The sequence below is a fragment of the Plodia interpunctella genome, chromosome 2 (assembly GCF_027563975.2).
Source record: "Plodia interpunctella isolate USDA-ARS_2022_Savannah chromosome 2, ilPloInte3.2, whole genome shotgun sequence".
NCBI lineage: Eukaryota > Metazoa > Arthropoda > Insecta > Lepidoptera > Pyralidae > Plodia > Plodia interpunctella.
Genome location: NC_071295.1, coordinates 5,905,143 through 5,926,019, shown reverse-complemented (window position 1 = coordinate 5,926,019; position 20,877 = coordinate 5,905,143). Strand labels below are relative to the sequence as shown.

The window sequence follows — 20,877 nt, the reverse complement described above, 5'->3', positions numbered from 1 at the left end:
TGTCGAACAACTTAAGTCGAACAAACATAAATTTTTTCGCTAAGATATAACCGTGACGTCAGGTTAGAGTATTATTTATTATGGAGCGTTTGGAGGAGTCCAAAAATGTGTAATTTTATTTTTGTCATATATCTTTATAAGCATTCATCCGCGGACCCTTTCGAAATCTATATTTTTAATATTAATAGGGGCCATCAAAAAGGAACGTATTGTCTGTGTTCGACAGTTCCCAACTCTAGTGGTAGATTTTTTTATGACAGACAGGATGGTAGAAAATTTAAAGAAAATATAAATTGGCTTGTGGAAGGAAACTGGAATGTTGATTTTGATGGTTGATTTCTATGCATATTGCTCACTACAACGCTTTATTTACAAAACAAGTAAGATTGATAGAAGTCTTTTTTTTGACGCACATTATCCCACATCAGTAAATTATAGTTATCACTTTTAAAATATCTTCATTTTTAGTACACAACCATATTTTTTCAATGTCGTCTTGAAATCCTACAAACCAACTATCAAAATGTCTGCGGAATCTGATATGGAATATTCAGACAACGACGGCGATGATTACGATTACTACGGAGGACAAGATGACTGCGATATGGAGACGGTCGACCGCAGTAAATCAGACCCAGAGTATTTTTTATTTTCATGCCTGAAAGTAGAGGAAGTAGAGAAATTGCTAAACGAATCCATTGAATTGCTCAGCAATAGCCTTCAAATAACGCCTTCACTCGCCAAGGTAAGGTCCTTAACATATATACTAATTTGATAGTCATATTTAGATCTTACATAAAATTGATAATCCTGTCTTTCTGTAGGTAATGTTACATGCATATGAATGGAATGCTCAAGAAATAATAAATAAATACAAGGAAAATGCCAATGAGGTCCTGGTGTACAGTTATGTAAAGCCCAGTGTGCCCTCGGCTCAAGCTGGCACCAGTCAAACAGCATGCGCTGTATGTGCCAACACTCCAATGCTTCAAAATTATAGTGCTTTGGCTTGTGGACACTACTTCTGCAATGATTGTTGGGCTATGCATTTCGAAGTACAAATTATGCAAGGTAGGTGATATAAAAACTACTATACTAAACCACTATATATTCAAGTTTAAGTAAAAATTATCTCAAAACATTTGCTGTAATGTTTTGATATAAACATAATCTCTTTGTGATAGTAAAGCCCATGGATATGATTGTCCAAAGGTTTCAAATTATGAACTAATATGAAAATATCAATTTTTACATAATTTAAACTTTTTGTTAGGTTTGTGGAAGAAGGACAAACAAAGTTACATCTCACCACATTATAAATATCTTCCTACATGTTTTAATTTTTTTAAAATATTTGATGGAATAAAGATTTTTCTCATATTATAATCATACCTGTTTGAAACATCCATTGATTCTCACCAACTTTCAGTAAAAGTTTATTATAGACAATCTCACTTTTTTTTTTCAGGTGTTTCAAACACCATTCAATGTATGGCTCAAGACTGCGAAGTCAGGGCTCCAGAAGATTTTGTGCTTTCCCATGTTCCAAAGCCAGGTCTAAGGGAGCGTTATCAGCAATTTATGTTTAAGGATCATGTGAAGTCTCATCCTCAACTTAGATTTTGTCCTGGGCCTAATTGTCAGGTAAATTATAGGTTAGATCTAAATGATGATTGACTATTCAATTATCGAAAGGTTTTTTCAAAAGTTACATAATTATTTAATTAATAAAATATTCTTGATCTGATTATGATTACTTAAAGTATCAGTATTGCCATGCCATGTATACATACATATAGAATTATGAACTATTCAATTTGTGTTTTGTTAGAGAACATACTATTTTATGAATAAAAATGTCACAAATGAATGGTTTAAAACAAGATCTTTATATTTCAAGGCCTTTATGTAGGTATATTTGTGTGGGTTATATGAATATTTACTGAAATACAATTTACCAACATTTGTAGTTTTGTTTTTATCATATAGTGCATTGATTATTATGACTTATAAATCAGCTTGATTTAAAGTATTAAAATAACTTAGGTCATGAATAAAAAAAAATTACATTTTCATATTTCAGTGGATATTCCAAGCTCGGACACGAGAGGGCGCGCGCAGAGTGGAATGTCGTGGCTGTGAGCTGCTTACTTGTTTTTCATGTGGTGCACCTCATCATGCACCCACAGATTGTATGACGATACGGCGTTGGCTCACCAAATGTGCAGACGACTCCGAAACTGCTAACTATATAAGTGCTCATACAAAGGTATGTGCTTGAAAATTAAAAGAAAATTATTTATTTATAAAACATTATAAAGAAATCCTTCTGAAAATAATGTACAAATTTACATGTTCGCTAAAAATACTAAATGTTATTTAAAGAAATTGCAATTTATAAATACTGTTTTTCTTGCAGGATTGTCCTAAATGCCAGATTTGTATAGAGAAAAATGGAGGCTGCAACCATATGCAGTGTGGAGCATGCAGACATGATTTCTGTTGGGTTTGTCTGGGTGATTGGAAGACTCACGGTTCAGAGTATTATGAATGCAGTCGCTATAAAGAGGATCCTAATTTGGCTAATGACAGTCAACATGCACAGGTTAATATTATTTATTTTTTTGAAAAATTATAATTTCCTATGCCATAGGTTCTAATGGCATATTCATAGATAATTATTATTTTTAAATTGGCCTAAGGCACGCACACATTTAGTAGAAGCATAGATTCATCCTTTTTTGGGCTCGCAACTAGGGATGCCGTCGACCATGAAAAGTGGAAATGAAAAAGTAGAAAAGAACCATGGGAATAACCAGGAATACAATCAGATGAAAGAGAGATTAATCCATTTTGCTCACCTATAAAATTGCTTATTAGCAGCTTTAATTCTTGTTTTCAGGCACGAGAAGCTTTGAAAAAATATTTGCATTATTATGAGAGATGGGAAAATCATGCAAGATCATTAAAATTGGAAGAACAAACTTTGGCAAGCCTTAAGAGTAGAATAAATCAAAAGGTAAATGAAATAATAATTATTATTTCTCCTTTAAAAAATTTACCGCATGCAGTCCTTCCTTTGAGAGACTTGCATGAAGATCTGGATCCAACCCTTTGGAGAGTTTTGTTTTGATGTTATGTAAGTCCCCCGCCATAACCCGCTTCGGATATATCAGTGAACTATTATTATTATTAAATAGACATGATCATGTGAAACTACATTTCATTTTGGTATCTTACTTTTTTATATAAAATATGGTCTGCCGTTTATGCCTCATTAAGTAGAAAAAAAATCCTATTTATTGTATCGAGTTTGGAAGTAATGCGTAACTATTTTACATGTATTTTATGATTTATACTTATAGGGTTTTACTTAAAAAATAATGTAGCTTTTTTGGAAATTGACAGACATAAAAAGTTTGTATTGCCACAGACATTAATACAAAGTTATGAAGATTATTACCTCTATAAACATTTCCTCTTTATAGTATTAGAGTGGATGACTGTAAAAGTGTAGATTATAATGTGTATCTTTTCTCTTATTAACATATTTTTTTACAGCACTACCTTTTTTGCCATTGTCTGTGTGGTCTGAAGGTTTGACTGCCTTATGGCATACACCAAAAGTTAAAAGTACAGAAAAAATATATATTGTTAATATTTTAAGTTGTGCAATAATATTTCACGTTTTACAGGTGATGGCTGGTGAAGGAACCTGGATTGATTGGCAGTACCTTTGGGATGCAGCAAGACTGCTGAAGCGTTGCAGATACACTTTGCAATACACCTACCCATATGCTTATTATATGGAACTTGGACCTAGGAAAGAGTTATTTGAGTATCAACAGGTCAGTGTCATGCATAATTTTGTGCTCATTTTGCTTAGTAAAGTCAACAAAATTACATAACTATATTTTTTAAAATCAACTGTCTGTCTACCATCATCCACTGTTATATTTTTTGTGTGATTAAAATATTTTATTGATAAATTTTAATATGAAAACTTGTTCTAGGCCCAATTAGAAGCTGAAATCGAGAATTTGTCTTGGAAAGTGGAAAGAGCAGAAACAACAGATCGTGGAGACTTAGAAAACCAAATGGATATTGCGGAAAAAAGGAGGACAACACTATTAAAGGATTTCCTAGAATTCAATACCAGTAGCGCCTCTAGTAGCAAAGTATGAGAAAACTCCACAAGATGCATTTTAAAATAAATCATACAATGGTCAGCAATACCATTTGTTAAAACATATTTGTAAATGCTAGATCTTTTGTTCTGCCAAAGTATATTTATTAACGTGAATTTGCAATAAAATAGGTGATATGTAATAATGATGTTATTTTATTTCAAATCCTATTTCGAATATGAAATTAACTCGGTACACATACACACTTAAGCTATTTTAGCTTGGTACGTAGTAGTATTATTTTATGCCTTATATTTTGGAATTATAAAATTTTGGAAATTAAATATGTAGATTTTATATATATAGGTTCGGTATTTAAAAAATTGAAATATTTTGCTATTCAGATTCTGGTATTGTACAGTAAGGTGTAATCAGTTGGGGTATTTTGGACTCGTACATTTTAAAAAAGGCGAATGTTTTTAAGAGACTAATATGTATCCTAACACTGCTATAATTTGTCCCTCATTACGTGTCTGGCCAGACCAGCCAATTTGTATGATTTGAGATTTTTAGATATATACATACACACATTCTCTTAAAGATCATCCGCATAAATTTGCGGAAAGTTTCCCAAGGAAAAACTGGAATGATACTGGAAGACTGAAGACTGGTATTATATAATCTGTGATAATGACCAAAGGTTTTCTACCAGTAAAAAAAATATATTTAGTGATGTTGGCAACATTTTAACATAGATTTCAACAATTTTCTAAACTCAAAGCATAGATAAAAAAAGCAGTGTCAATCAAACAAACAAACAGTCCAGCCAGTCAGTTCATGTCGTCAAAATGGCGACCACGAACGATTCGAAGGCGCCTTTGCGCCAAGTAAAAAGAGTACAATTTGGAATATTATCACCAGATGAAATCGTGAGTATTTGTTTTGTTATATGCTTTTATAAATCTGATAAAAAATTGAAGAAATACTATGACAAAGTAATGAATTTAATACCTTTTGTTTTGCGCGTCGAAGCAAGTGTCACGCAGTGTTATTTTCCTCCTGTTTCTTAGACCTAGCTTTATTATTTTGTTTATTTACGGGGATTGATATCTATCTTGTATTTATTCATATTACACAAATTCTTAGAACACTTTTCCTAGCCTTAAATAAATTGTGTAGAATTTATGCTTTTCATGTTGCACTTATTATTGCACAATGTTTTCTAGCAATTTGATTGAAATAAAATATAATAAATGCATTTTCAGCGTCGAATGTCAGTCACTGAAGGGGGAATTCGCTTTCCCGAAACTATGGAAGGTGGAAGACCTAAACTTGGTGGTCTTATGGATCCTAGACAAGGGGTGATTGATAGAAGTTCCAGATGCCAAACTTGTGCTGGCAACATGACTGAGTGTCCAGGACATTTTGGTCATATTGATTTGGCTAAACCCGTTTTTCATATTGGATTTATAACAAAAACTATAAAAATATTGAGATGTGTATGCTTTTACTGTTCAAAATTACTTGTCAGCCCGGTAAGATGCCATTGTTAAGCATATTTTTTATTTTTGTTGATAATTTTATTGAATATGTAACCTATATTGAGTTTTCTGTTTTAGACTAATCCAAAAATAAAGGAAGTTGTTATGAAATCTAAAGGACAGCCTCGTAAGAGACTTACATATGTGTATGATTTATGTAAAGGCAAAAATATCTGTGAAGGTGGTGAAGATATGGATATAGGCAAGGAGGGTGAGGAAGGAAAACGAGGTTCAGGACATGGTGGTTGCGGTCACTACCAACCGTCAATCAGACGCCAGGGTTTGGATCTCACTGCAGAGTGGAAGCATGCTAATGAAGATACACAGGAAAAGAAAACCACCATCACTGCAGAGAGAGTTTGGGAAATTCTAAAACATATCACAGGTAAAATTCAAATACAATGTATTGGAAATAATCAATGACTAATTTTTATTTTCGTGTCTATTCAAATATATTATTAGAAACATCAGTGAAAAAAATACTGTGATAATGATGCTGATTTCAAAGATATGTCAGAATATAATTAAAAATTTTTGACTTGTCCAAATGCTCCATACTGACACTCTCATCTGACAACGGAGTAATATCTTAATATGCATGCATGGTGATGACTTCTTAATGTTGTTTTAACATTAAAGTTTTTTATGACGGTTGAGTTTATTTTTATAATTTTTTTAATGGACTTTCCAACCAACTTTTGCTTCTTCTCTTTCAACATCAACTTTTCTTCCAATCACTTTAAATCTTCTGTTGTAATGATCCAGCATCATTGTTATGGTTTATGGATTACCACAGTGTGTTTTTTAGACTTTCTTTGAACACATAACTACATATATGAATATTACACTAGCAGCCCGTCCCAACTTCACTCAGGTAAAACATAATAAATCTTACACCTAAACTTTCCTCAGGAATCAAACTATTGGTGATAACCACATAAAAATCTGTGCCGTAGTTTTTGAGTTTATTGTGAACTGACAGACAGACACAGAGGGCTTTGTTTTATAATATGTAAGGATTAAGGAATTACAACAAACTTTTTAAATTTTTTAATGTTGCATTAAAAATAAGTTCTGCTAAGTGCATCAAATATATGTAGTTATAATATCTATTTTATCTACAGCATACATATTTTTTAAAATTTTCTGACCTTGTCATCTACCCTATTGAATTTATAGTTTCTTAGAAATTAATCCTTGAATGTGCCTTGTGTATGCATATATCTATTGTTAGAAAAATATTATATTTCCTTTTCAGATGAGGAGTCGTTTATATTGGGTATGGATCCCAAATTTGCCAGACCTGATTGGATGATAGTCACTGTATTACCTGTCCCACCACTGTCCGTCAGACCAGCTGTAGTCATGTTCGGGGCAGCCAAGAATCAGGATGATTTGACTCATAAACTAGCTGATATTATAAAAGCCAACAATGAGCTGCAGAGAAATGAACAGACAGGAGCTCCCGCTCATGTCCTCGGTGTCAACATTAGGATGTTACAATTTCATGTTGCCACATTTGTAGACAATGATATGCCTGGGATGCCAAAGTGAGTGACTGCTTTAGATGCGTAATCTTAAATCTATGTGAAATGTGATATCTGAGTAAATAATGTATTCTAATATTTCAGAGCTATGCAGAAATCTGGCAAGCCATTAAAAGCAATCAAGGCACGTCTCAAAGGAAAGGAAGGAAGAATTAGAGGAAACCTTATGGGGAAACGTGTTGATTTCTCAGCGCGTACTGTTATCACACCTGATCCCAATTTACGTATTGATCAAGTTGGGGTGCCAAGATCAATTGCACAAAATCTGACTTTTCCTGAATTGGTGACCCCATTCAACATTGACAGAATGCAAGAACTTGTTAGAAGAGGGAATGCTCAGTATCCTGGTGCGAAATACATTGTCCGTGATAATGGAGAAAGAATTGATTTGAGGTTCCATCCTAAACCATCTGACTTGCATTTACAATATGGATATAAAGTGGAGCGTCATCTGAGGGATGATGATCTGGTGATTTTCAACCGGCAGCCGACTCTGCACAAAATGAGTATGATGGGTCACAGGGTAAAAGTGCTGCCATGGTCAACATTCCGAATGAACCTCAGTTGCACCTCGCCATATAACGCCGACTTTGATGGAGATGAAATGAATTTACATGTCCCACAATCAATGGAAACAAGAGCAGAAGTAGAAAATATTCACATAACCCCAAGGCAGATTATTACTCCACAAGCCAACAAACCTGTTATGGGTATTGTACAGGACACACTGACAGCTGTGCGTAAAATGACTAAAAGAGATGTTTTTCTTACAAAAGAACAGGTTATGAATCTCTTGATGTTCCTTCCTACATGGGATGGTAAAATTCCTCAGCCTTGCATTTTAAAGCCTCAGCCATTATGGACAGGCAAACAAATATTTACTTTAATAATTCCTGGAAATGTAAACATGATACGGACACATTCCACCCATCCTGATGAAGAAGATGATGGCCCTTATAAATGGATATCCCCTGGTGATACTAAAGTAGTTGTAGAACATGGAGAACTTCTTATGGGCATCTTGTGTAAAAAATCTCTTGGTGCCTCAGCTGGTTCTCTGTTGCATATTTGCATGTTGGAATTGGGGCACGAGGTTGCTGGACGATTCTATGGTAACATTCAAACTGTAATCAACAACTGGTTATTATTAGAAGGTCACTCAATTGGTATTGGAGACACTATTGCTGATCCTCAAACATATCAAGAAATTCAGCGTGCTATTGTTAAAGCCAAAGATGATGTCATAGAAGTTATTCAAAAGGCTCATAATATGGAATTGGAGCCTACTCCTGGTAATACTCTCAGGCAAACTTTCGAGAATCAAGTGAATCGTATTCTGAACGACGCTCGTGATAAAACTGGTGGGTCTGCTAAGAAATCTTTGACAGAATACAACAACCTCAAAGCTATGGTGGTAGCTGGTTCCAAAGGTTCCAATATTAATATTTCTCAGGTTATTGCCTGTGTAGGTCAACAGAATGTTGAAGGAAAGCGAATTCCATTTGGATTCCGTAAAAGGACATTACCACATTTCATTAAAGATGATTATGGTCCAGAATCTAGAGGTTTTGTAGAAAATTCATATCTTGCCGGATTGACGCCTTCAGAGTTCTATTTCCACGCCATGGGAGGTCGTGAGGGTCTTATCGATACTGCTGTCAAGACTGCCGAAACTGGATACATTCAGCGTCGTTTGATAAAGGCTATGGAGTCTGTTATGGTTCACTATGATGGTACAGTTCGTAACTCTGTTGGTCAACTCATTCAGTTGCGTTATGGTGAAGACGGATTGGCTGGAGAAACTGTAGAGTTCCAAAATCTACCCACAGTAAAACTGTCCAACAAAGCCTTTGAAAAGAAATTCAAATTTGATCCTTCCAATGAAAGATATTTGAAGAGAATTTTCAATGAAGATATTATCAAAGAACTGACAGAATCTGGTTATGTGATAGCAGACTTAGAAAGTGAATGGGAGCAGCTCTGTAAAGATCGAGAGATTTTACGTCAAATCTTCCCAAGTGGGGAATCCAAAGTTGTGTTGCCTTGCAACTTCAAGAGAATGATTTGGAATGTACAGAAGATTTTCCATATCAATAAGAGAATGCCGACAGATTTAAGTCCTATAAAGGTTATACAAGGTGTCAAGGATCTATTGAAAAAGTGCGTCATTGTAGCTGGAGAAGATCGTCTGTCTAAACAAGCTAATGAGAATGCAACTTTGCTGTTCCAATGTTTGGTCAGATCAACACTGTGCACTAAGTTTGTATCGGAAGAGTATAGACTATCAAGTGAAGCCTTTGAATGGTTGATAGGAGAAATTGAGACTCGATTCCAACAGGCGCAGGTGAATCCTGGTGAGATGGTGGGTGCGCTTGCTGCCCAGTCTCTCGGAGAACCTGCCACTCAGATGACACTGAACACTTTCCATTTTGCTGGTGTGTCATCCAAAAACGTAACACTTGGTGTGCCCCGACTTAAGGAAATCATTAACATCTCTAAGAAACCCAAAGCTCCCTCTCTTACAGTTTTCCTTACGGGAGGAGCAGCTCGGGATGCCGAAAAAGCAAAGAATGTACTCTGCCGCCTTGAACACACAACATTGCGTAAAGTCACCGCTAATACGGCTATTTATTATGACCCTGAACCACAAAATACAGTCATTGCTGAAGATCAAGAATTCGTCAATGTTTACTATGAAATGCCTGACTTTGATCCCACAAAGATATCACCGTGGCTGTTGCGTATTGAGCTGGATCGTAAGAGGATGACTGATAAAAAGTTGACCATGGAACAGATTGCCGAAAAAATTAATGCTGGATTCGGTGACGATCTGAATTGTATATTCAATGACGACAACGCTGAAAAACTGGTGTTGCGTATAAGAATTATGAATAATGAAGAAAATAAATTCCAGGATAATGACGAAGAGACAGTTGACAAGATGGAAGACGACATGTTCCTCAGATGTATTGAAGCAAATATGTTGTCGGACATGACCTTACAGGGTATAGAAGCTATAGCAAAAGTATACATGCATCTGCCCCAGACAGAAGCTAAAAAACGTATTATTATCACAGAGCAAGGAGAGTTTAAAGCTATAGCTGAGTGGTTGTTGGAAACTGATGGTACTTCATTAATGAAGGTACTGTCTGAGCGCGACGTGGACCCAATCAGAACGTTCAGTAACGACATTTGCGAGATATTCCAAGTTTTGGGTATAGAGGCTGTGCGTAAATCGGTGGAGAAAGAAATGAATGCCGTGTTGCAGTTCTACGGTCTATACGTAAACTACCGTCACCTCGCGTTGCTGTGTGACGTCATGACAGCTAAAGGTCATCTTATGGCCATCACGCGTCACGGCATCAACAGACAAGACACTGGCGCTCTCATGAGGTGTTCCTTCGAGGAAACTGTCGACGTGTTGTTGGATGCGGCGAGTCACGCTGAAGTCGATCCTATGAGAGGAGTGTCGGAAAATATTATTATGGGTCAACTACCGAGGATGGGAACTGGTAAGTAATAATTCCATTATTTAAGGCCTGATTGAAAAAAGAAGTGCTTTGTGTAGTCTTTGCAGGAGCATTAGCTCCTAAAACTAAAACATATATTAAAACATTCTTAGAGTACACACAATATTCTCGCCTACCTTTAACATAACTATTATTGTAAATGAGAAAGTACAATGTATGCAATGTGAAAGTTGAAGCAGACCTTGATCCCGGAAAAATAAATATTCCCGCGGGCAAAAGCTAATCTAATACGATAAAAGCGAAAGCTTGATTATTTGTTACCTCTTCACGCTCTACTCACCCAAAGAGGTTGCCTTGCATTCCGTAAAATGTACATAATGTTCTCGTGGGAATTCATCTTGATCAATTGAAAATCACTAAAAGCTAATAACAAGCAAATGAGTTTCTTCATGAGTCATCAAAATTTTAATTTCTTTTTATTTCAGGATGTTTTGATCTACTCCTCGACGCTGAGAAATGTAAACACGGAATGGAGATGGGTGGTCTAGGAGTGGGCATGGGTGTTGGCGGCGGCATGTATTTCGGCGTGGGCACGCCGTCCATGACGCCTCTGATGACCCCGTGGTCGACTCAGAACACACCTGGATACGGAAGCAGTGCCTGGTCTCCTGGTCAAGGTAAATATAATCTTCTTTCTTATCTGTCGTGCACTTGTGTTGCTTAAAGCATGCGTTATCTCATATCATAATCATGCGTCATAACATAAATTGTTGTTTATTGATAAGAAAATAGTGATGTAATGTGAAATATATCGATATTTTTGCAGTGGGCAGCAGCATGACTCCTGGAGGCCCTTCATTCTCGCCGTCCGGGGCGTCGGATGCGTCGGGACTGTCCCCGGCGTACAGCAGCGCCTGGTCGCCGCAGCCCGGCTCTCCGGGCTCCCCCGGGCCCCCGCTGTCCCCGTACGCCTCCCCAGCTGGGGCTTCCCCGTCCTACTCCCCTACAAGCCCCGTGTACGCCCCGGCGTCCCCAAGTCTCACCCCATCATCCTCGCACTACCCCCCAGCGAGCCCATCTTACTCCCCGACTTCACCAAACTATTCCCCCACATCCCCTATATATTCCCCGACTTCCCCAAGCTACTCGCCAACTTCACCTGGCTATTCTCCAACGTCGCCGTCATACTCTCCCACGTCTCCCAGCTATTCGCCGACGTCGCCGAGCTATTCACCGACCAGTCCGGCCTATTCGCCGACATCTCCAAGTTACTCCCCCACTTCACCCAGTTACTCGCCGACTAGCCCGTCTTACTCGCCTACGAGTCCCTCGTACTCGCCGACAAGCCCAGCGTATTCGCCGACATCACCAGGATACTCTCCTTCGTCCCCCAGCTATTCTCCCACTAGCCCTGTATACAGTCCCGCATCACTGAGCTATTCTCCATCTTCACCGAATTATACGCCGGCCTCTCCCGCATATTCCCCTACAAGTCCATCTTATTCGCCGACTTCGCCGGCCTACTCTCCAACGTCACCGAGTTACTCTCCTTCATCGCCGAAATACACTCCGACTTCACCAAATTATTCGCCGACATCGCCGTCTCTGGCTGGCGGCAGTCCTACATACTCACCTACAAGTCCCCAGTACTCGCCGACAAGTCGTCAGTATTCTCCTACAAGCCCGGCGTACTCGCCGTCGTCACCGCAGCACCAGCGCAGTTACGCATCGTCTTCTCCAAATTATTCACCATCTTCTCCAAACTATTCGCCATCGTCGCCGGGCTACTCACCGTCTTCCACCAAGTATTCGCCGACGTCACTCACGTACACTCCGACCTCTCCTAATTACTCCCCTTCATCTCCCGCGTACTCCCCCTCATCCGGTGGCGCCCCCACCACATATTCTCCCAATTCACCTACATATTCCCCTACATCCCCTGTGTATGACGATGGCGACGATTAAAGTGTCATAAACATAAAATCGATATATGCATAGAATATTTTGCATTGGATTATGATTTTATCTTTTGTTACATTAATAGTAAAGTAAAAGGCAATGAGTCCGAAATTATTTGATGATAATCCTTTATACACAAGAATTGTATGAATGTAATTTTATTCATTCTTAATTATTATTACTTAGTAGCAAGTACATACATAAAACAAGGTGATCTTGTTGTGTAATTTTGTAGGGAACTTGAACCATTCAATATCAAGTCGAAAGACTGCAAGTTGTAGGTTAGTTTCACAACCATTTATAAATGTAATGGCATTGGCAAATTTAGCACAAACTTGTGCCTTGTTATGGCATCGCAAACTGATTGGTGTGAATTATTAATCGAATTAGTAAGGGTGAGGTGCACCAGTCAACTTTGACATTAACCAGCGCGCCGCCGTAGTTTAAAACAAAATGGCATATTTTTAGTTTTTCCGCGCAAACTAAAGTTGACTGGTGCAATCCACTCTGACTCTGATTAAATAAAAAATTAAAATTGGCATGGCATACACAAGTTATGAAATAAAACGAAATTATTTTTCCTAGTTAAGATATTTCATCATTTAAGTTTAATCGGTAATTCACCATCTTAGTTTTAAGAATATGTTTGCAAATCTCTTCGAGTTTGTAAAATTAGACTATAAAAACAAATTTAATGTTTATTATTGTAATTTTGAAATAAAAATGTTTTCTGGACTATATGTATTTTAATGTTAAATGTACAAAAAATATTGACGGTAATAAAAATTGATAAAGAAAATAGTTACTATGTAATGAAACTCATCAATCTGGTAAATCAATTTATTACGAAACAGGTTATTACAAAACCACGGAACGAAAAATTACATTTACTTGCTATTAGTTGTTAAAGTTATTTTCAGATGCGATTTTTGGAGAGATTTATTACACAAATCCCATACATACAATGGAAGAATTGCTTATTTATCGGTAAATGAAAAAACCAGTGAAAACTCCAGACAAGAAATAAAAAAGGTAAAAGCTTTATACATTTTACTAGGTATATGAAAAGTATATGAATATATTTTACATCGATGTGTAAATGAACAGGACGAATTTATTCTGGAAGCAGGCTAAATAGTTTGAAGACATACCGGGATGTAACAATCACCAGAATCGATCGTCTAAATTCAACTTGGTTACATCAAAATCAAAAGAAATATGCTTTTAGTGCCTTAAATTAGGTAAATTAGGTATGTACCTTAAATTATATATTTTTAAAATTTAAACGTGTTTTAAATTTTAACCTACTTATTACGTTTCAAAGTTCGATAAAAATACAAACTTACTTTCAAATTAAGTACTTATTATTCCAATACCTATTGTGCTTTTATAAGACTCGAACACAGCCATTTTATCTATAAATTACTTTCTAATTAAACTACTTATTAGTATAGGTCTAGTCCTAATATGAGTAATAAGTACTATACGTACTAATAAAAATATAAGAGCAAATAAATTCGATGTTTTCAGCAAACATATAAGTACCTACTAACATACATCGACAACAATAGTAAAGGTACCTAATACATTTTTGACAAATTTCGATACGACACTTAACGACTGCCCAGAAGGGAATGTTTTCAGGGCCCATTAATGTATTATATATACAATTCATGATGTACCTACCTACCTCTATTAAACGTGAGTTTTTTGCAGTCGTATTTTTTAGTTAACTCTGTAGTAATAATACAGAAAAGCATCATCACATGGCAAAGGTCAAATCAATGAGTTAGAATTGACACGACTAAGTATACGGAAACAAAGTCTCTAATAACGATAGGTATTTGGTGATTACCTACTTGGAAGAACCAATATTAACTGGAAGCCTAAATTATTTTCCGCGATATATTTCAATAATTCTGTCCTGGTCGACGTATTCGAAGATGTGAGGAGCGTCCATCAAAATGCCAACTGTGCCGGCTGTGGTCACGATGAAGAAGATGTACAGTTGTAGCCTGTCGATCACCATTGCTACGTACTTCCAGTCTTCGCGAGTCTGAAAATTTAATAAAATACATTACTATATTTTCGCTTCTTAATTTTTTTTTGATCACAATCATAATATCTTTCAGTATACCGTTTGACCATGTACTTTATTATGTACTTGCATTGTTATACTATTTATTATATGATACCTACTTACTAGCTTTTGCTCGCAACTTCGCCCACTTCGAGTGCACTTTATTTTGATGTGAAAGAAGGACAAACAAAACACATTTTCCGATTCACGCTAAGTCCTAATACTTTACCTGTATGTAAAGATCCTCATTACGTAAATGTTCAGCAATAAATTCGACAGCTTCTGTGGCCTTTGCTGCCTCTGGGGAAAGCAGTAGCGAATCCGAGCTTTCAGACTCCCTTCTCTCCCCCCCAAGGCCCAGGCCTCCAAGGGCACCCATGCCTCCCAGCGCTCCCAATTCTCCACCTCCAGCGGCACGATTGATTTTGCAGTTCGGGTGATGAAGATCTGATAACTCCATGGCTTCCATTTTACTCTGTTTCGCTCCTATTGCGCTGCGGGGAGATAATAAAAATAAACATATAGACAATAACAAAGGCAGTATCCTCAAGTAACGTAATATGAAGACTTAGTTATTAGTTTCGGACTTATTTATTGGTTTCGGGTTGTTCATGGTTTCGTATTTTGTATGAGTCATGAACTAGTACCTAATACGAGTAGGTAAACATTGTTTTGTTTTACTCATTTTTACACTTTATTAGTAACAAAAGCAAAGCAAAAACTTTATTTCTATCCCCTGAGTAGGAAAGCGGGCTTCCTACTTATTCTTCTCCACTTGGCACGGTCACGGCATTGTCAAACAGCACCATTCCTAACAAAATCAAGACTGGACTTCTTGCCTTTGTGAATGCTAGACAATAGCATTTCTGTGAGGTGATCCTTACAACGCCGCTGAATCAGCTGTGCAGCAATTACTGCTGGAAACAGGGCATCCTTTTTTTGTTTACGCAGTGGGAATGGCTGCCAGAGACACTGCGCATTGTCTCCGGGATGTAAGGCACTCCCATGCCGAATGCCCGGACTACTTACTAAACACATCAGCGGCGTTTTCGAGCCTGCTGTTGCTGGGAGTGCCATTCTTAACACGACGGACACAGGGCATCCTGCGGGAATTCATTTGATATTTAGGTACCTACCTGATATGTTTGGGTAGGTCGTGAGGCGCGGCGGCGTGGGGCGGGGCTCCCATGCCGGGCATCTCCATCATCCAGCGCAGACGCGTCTTGCGAGGCCGCCGCATGAGCAGTGCGGCTGGCAGGTAGTGCAGGAACACGCTCCGGATCCACAGTGGCATCCTGGGTTAAATACATTTTATTGGCGAGAATCTTTTGAAGTTGAATATAAACATATTATATAATAATAATTAGGTAAACAAATTACCTATAAGCACACTTACAGGAATTATATAGGTACATTAAGTAACTATACATCATTATAGTATGAGAGTACCTAATTAGTCATTATTGTTTCTACATAGCGTAATGTTTACCTCCTTAGGATTAAAGAAACTAACTTAGTATATTTCATTCAACCACACAAGCCTAAGCAACTTATAAGTACCAAAACGGTAGTTAGGTAGGTATTTAAAATAATCATCATTATTTAAGCCCATTTCGTTTCTACAGTGATACATGAATGAAATTGCATGTAAATATTTATTCATGTTTGTTTAGTTCCAAAAAAGTGTACAAATATTTTTTTAGTCTGCATTCTCTTTCTCTTTCTCTTGAGAGAGTTGTAGTATTTTACCTGTGAGTCCTAGGTCCCCTGAAGTTCCAGTTGATGATGATGACAGTGACCAGGATACTGACGGTGTTCATGATGAAGGTGAACAGAAGATACTTGGCGATCAGAGGCAGCACCAGCGAAGTGGGCGGGAGGATCTTGGACACCAGGAGCAGAAACACAACCAGTGACAGCAGGATACTGATACCTAAGGTTACCTAAGAATTAAAGTTTAAAACATGATTAAAATAGCTGACGACGACGATAACTTATTTAAAAATGTTTTATAGGCCCATCGAAGGCGTGGACACCCCTTAATTCAATTACCTTTTCCCCAGCTTCGGCAGGCAGATAAAAGACGAGCACGCACAGGAATGAGATGAGTACTGTAGGCAGGATCAAGTTGACAGTGTAGAATAATGTTTTCCTTCGAATTATAATGTAAAACGTGATGTCTGTTTCGGTGGGATGGTTTCCTTCATAAATATTCAAATACGCGGGCACTTCAATTATGTCCCAGGTCCCGGATTTCCAATAGTCGGACAGATCGACGAAGTTCTTGTTGTTGTATAATGCGAGGGATACTTGGTCACCGTTGAAGGTCCATGAGCCGAACTTCATGATGCATGTTTGTTGATCGAATGGAAAGTACGTTACGTCAATGGTGCATGAGCTCTGGAAAAGAAGATAAGAATAAAATTTATGTAACTAAAAAGGTCGTTATTGAATTTATTTTTTAGTTACTTAGTGGTTTCAATTAGGCGCATGTGGTATATAGATGAAATTTACCTGATAAATAGCCGGAGGTACCCAAAGTACTTCTCCATTTGGGTAGATCAAGACGTTAGATTTGTATCGAACTTCGTAATTGCCATCGGCGCTGAAACAAAAATATTATACACGAAGTTGTAGAATTCATTAGATACCTATATAGATAAATCTAATGAATTCTAAATATAGGTATCTAATGAATTCTACAACTTCGTTGCCTAGTCTGAATGAACCGCAGTTTATGGTTTGAATTCTGTGGGTTCAAAGTATAACTAAATATACATTATACAGAATTTTAGAATGATATAATTCCGGAATCAGACTTACACAGGTCGAGCCGATAATTTTCAACGACAAATATGTAAACGGTACGGTCTTATCACCTAGTATTTAATATAAACAAAACGCATACAGGTATACTTTGGAGTTCAAAGGTTCTAATACTAACTTGTTGAAGAGCACGATGTCAGGCTTCCAGACCTTGTCAGGCGGCAGACGCAGCACGCCAATGCCGCCGTAGTCAGCCTCGTCCCACATCAGCTGGTAATCCATCCAAACTAAACGCAGCCATACGTTCGATTTCATAATCTGATTCTTCTCGTTCTAAAATCAACACGAATTGTTAGAAAAAAATGTCGACATTACAAATAACTAAGTGCTTTTAATCAACATCGACAATAATTTAAATTTTAGTTAGGGTAACTCACTTACCAATTCTACCAATTGATTTTATTTATATACCAATTTAAATACGTACGACCCTTAAATGTATTAAGTTATATATACAGAGAAGGTATATATACTCTGTATTTTTAATCATCTACGTCGCCGTCGAATAGATTTTGTGTATAGGAGTAACAAACATACAACTTCGCCAACTTTCGCATGGGGAGTAAATTTCAGTGTGTTTGTATGTAGATCAAATTATATACAATAATACAATTTAAGAGTATACAATGTAAGAATATTATTACTATATTTTTCTGTGGGTACTCAATGATAAATAGCAGTTTAAAGTAACAATATAATAATATATACCTAGGAACAACCGAGGTACAGTTACACGCATCTATCGACTTGCAGCCGCAGTCCCTACTTCTACTAAGTATATGTGATGTTGATGGCTTTAATTTTGCGCAAACCCGCAGGCTAAGCTTGGTAATAACGTCCAAGCTATCCCTACTTGAAGTTTTCAGTTATAATGATCCGTTACTCGAGTGCAACGTTAACCAGTTACCAACCTGTCGCGAGATACTACCGATTTCCATTTCTCATAAGCCTAGGTAAAGTGCTTCTTGTACCCTAAGGCTTCAGGTTATTCTTAATCATTTACAAGTTAGTCTGAGACATTGCAATGCATTTTAATATTGTATATACTTGGTAAACTATGTGCGTATATAATTTTCTATAGTACTTAGTACTAAATAACATTTAATTAAAAAAATTGATATTTCACTTATCTTGCATGCGGGATGACGGGTCCGTAATTGTCAATCTATGTAATCCAGACTCCAATTTTCGCATACTTACATAATGACAATATCAGAGACTATAAAATCAGAATGGCGTTGCGTTGTAACTTTGATAAGCTGCACGTAGGTAAGGCCGACCAGGTTGTTCTCGCGGAACAGATCAAGCAGCCGCTCTCGTCTGAGCTCTGATGTTAGATACTCACAACGTTAATTAGCTGCACGAAGGCGAGCCCGAAGCGCACGTCCACCTTCTGCGTCATGTTCTGTACCGGGCGGATCAGCTTGTTGTACCCGCGGAACAAGTCTCGTACCAACCGCTCCTCGTCTTCGGAACACCATCCTGTATAGTAATTACGGAATAAGGATAATAATTAGTTTAGGTCATTGATTTATATTATTTAAACAATTTGAGGAACCGATTCTAATTTTGTTGATTTGTCGAATACGGATAGTTTAGGTATATGGACGGAATAGTTGAGTAAATCCTTTCAATGACTTATTTATCAAATATCAAATTCATATAATAAAACAGAAAAGTTTGTCTGTAAATATTGAAGTGATGAAGAAACAGTAATAGTGTGAGAATAAAAAAAACGTCGTGTCTGCTTGTATACACTATCTCCGAAACTACTGGACGGATTTGACAGAAACTTTTATTGTTGTGTAGATATGAAGGCGGTGCAACATTATAGGGTATATATTTTTTTGAAAACTGGAACAGCTTATGCCTTACTCTAACGGAACATCTAAACTATAAGAGATATCGAAATGACGCCATAGCACAAGTGGTTTAGTCTCATAAGCATTTACTGTCAGGTATAAAAATCTAAGATCTTTTCATAATTTGATGTGAAATTCAAATAAACCAGCTACACCATAAAGGCAAAGTTGTTTAGCGTAATAAGTACGTACCTAATTTTTGTACTTATTTCAAGGCGGTAACAGTTTAAGGATAATTTACGATGACGACGGATCATAAATAATGTTTGATAAAATCCGTTCAGTTGGTTTGGCAAAACTACGAGTATATGTAACATTAGAGTCATAGAGACCGCGCAAAGAATGTCGCGAGCATCAGCTAGTGAATATATAATTTATTATTTATCGAAAGTAACTAATTTCTCAGATATTTAATTTCCTTTTCACTATATTGTAAGTAGCAATTTAGATATAATTAGAATTATTTCAGAATTTTACTTTACAAAGTGTTACTTTGAAAAATATACTGTTTCTGAATTCCTTAAAGAATAGTTATAACAAAATACACAATAAATTAGTTGAATCTTTGACAAACCTACATGAATCCCGAGAACTGTCGTTATTTATCACATAGTTATCAGCAGAGTAACGGCATCGGAGGCGACTGATGCTGCGGCGGGTACAGATCAATAAGGAGCCATTCGGGAGATAAAGTGAAACCATTCCGCCGACACAGCCTCCAAATTATCTCATGCATATTATACAAAACATATTTATCCGCTCATAAAAACAGATAAGAGCTAAAATTGTGAAATAATTGGCTGGAACATCAGAATATTGACCGATTTCAATTGAAAATTTACATAATTTACGTGTTTTAAATTCTAGTAACAGATCTGTTTATTAATAAGGCAATTTCATTCATTTAATGCAGCTTTGCAATTTAAATGCAAATGGGAAACAAGTTTTGGGACCAATTGACGGTATAACTTTATCCATAATTGTGTAAAGACAAGTTCGTAAGGAGGTCTGTTTTACCGTCACGATTTGCTGTATAATAATGGTGGTATACCTGAATAGAGGAGAGCCAAGATTGCTGCGAAGACGAGGCAGACACGCGACCCGCCCGCCATTGCGGCCCTCACTGCCGTGCGCCGCCGCCCGCCCGCCCTCCGCGCTCCTGCACTTTACCGCCCTGCACTCGCTTGCATGCGGCCGCCCGCCCAACTTGTTTTTTGGGTTCACGAACAGTTTCTATCTATATTATAATCTAGCTTCTTATAAATGAATAATCTGCTTGTTTATTTATTTAAACTTTATTGCATAAAATACAAAAGAAGTAGTTATTCTGTTAAATATAACAGTCACTATAGGTATTTCTTGAATCTTATTTTTACATAAAAATACTTTTAACTACCAAGAAAAGTAGATTTGTTTTAAAAATATAATATAGAAATAATTAGTCTATTAATATTTTCTGTGGGTT

At 37.0% G+C, this 20,877-nt stretch overlaps 3 protein-coding genes across 4 annotated transcripts; 2 read left to right on the top strand and 1 right to left on the bottom strand.

Annotated features, from left to right (window-relative positions):
* The first annotated feature begins 237 nt into the window (after positions 1-237).
* Positions 238-4,332, top strand: ari-2 (ariadne 2). 2 transcript variants are annotated; one of them, XM_053764694.2, is made up of 9 exons: positions 238-380; positions 469-745; positions 825-1,071; positions 1,469-1,644; positions 2,084-2,269; positions 2,420-2,605; positions 2,903-3,019; positions 3,696-3,848; positions 4,014-4,332. In XM_053764694.2, exons 2-9 carry the CDS (start codon positions 524-526, stop codon positions 4,182-4,184), a joined length of 1,458 nt encoding a protein of 485 aa, XP_053620669.1. In that variant the 5' UTR covers positions 238-380; positions 469-523; the 3' UTR covers positions 4,185-4,332. The 2 variants fall into 2 exon arrangements, with proteins under 2 accessions (XP_053620669.1, XP_053620677.1); XM_053764702.1 differs by lacking the exon at positions 238-380 and having other exon boundaries at positions 387-745.
* A 589-nt stretch (positions 4,333-4,921) lies between these two features.
* Polr2A (RNA polymerase II subunit A) lies at positions 4,922-13,379 on the top strand. Its single transcript, XM_053764646.1, has 7 exons — positions 4,922-5,056; positions 5,393-5,662; positions 5,747-6,053; positions 6,927-7,218; positions 7,300-10,727; positions 11,171-11,362; positions 11,512-13,379. Exons 1-7 carry the CDS (start codon positions 4,976-4,978, stop codon positions 12,648-12,650), a joined length of 5,709 nt encoding a protein of 1,902 aa, XP_053620621.1. The 5' UTR covers positions 4,922-4,975; the 3' UTR covers positions 12,651-13,379.
* A 91-nt stretch (positions 13,380-13,470) lies between these two features.
* nAChRbeta1 (nicotinic Acetylcholine Receptor beta1) lies at positions 13,471-20,575 on the bottom strand. Its single transcript, XM_053764659.1, has 9 exons — positions 20,464-20,575; positions 18,896-19,032; positions 17,669-17,823; positions 17,239-17,329; positions 16,777-17,124; positions 16,474-16,667; positions 15,861-16,019; positions 14,954-15,218; positions 13,471-14,700 (listed from the first exon to the last, which is right to left on the bottom strand). The coding sequence occupies exons 1-9, from the start codon at positions 20,522-20,524 to the stop codon at positions 14,536-14,538; spliced, it is 1,575 nt and encodes a 524-aa protein (XP_053620634.1). The 5' UTR covers positions 20,525-20,575; the 3' UTR covers positions 13,471-14,535.
* Positions 20,576-20,877: the final 302 nt, after the last annotated feature.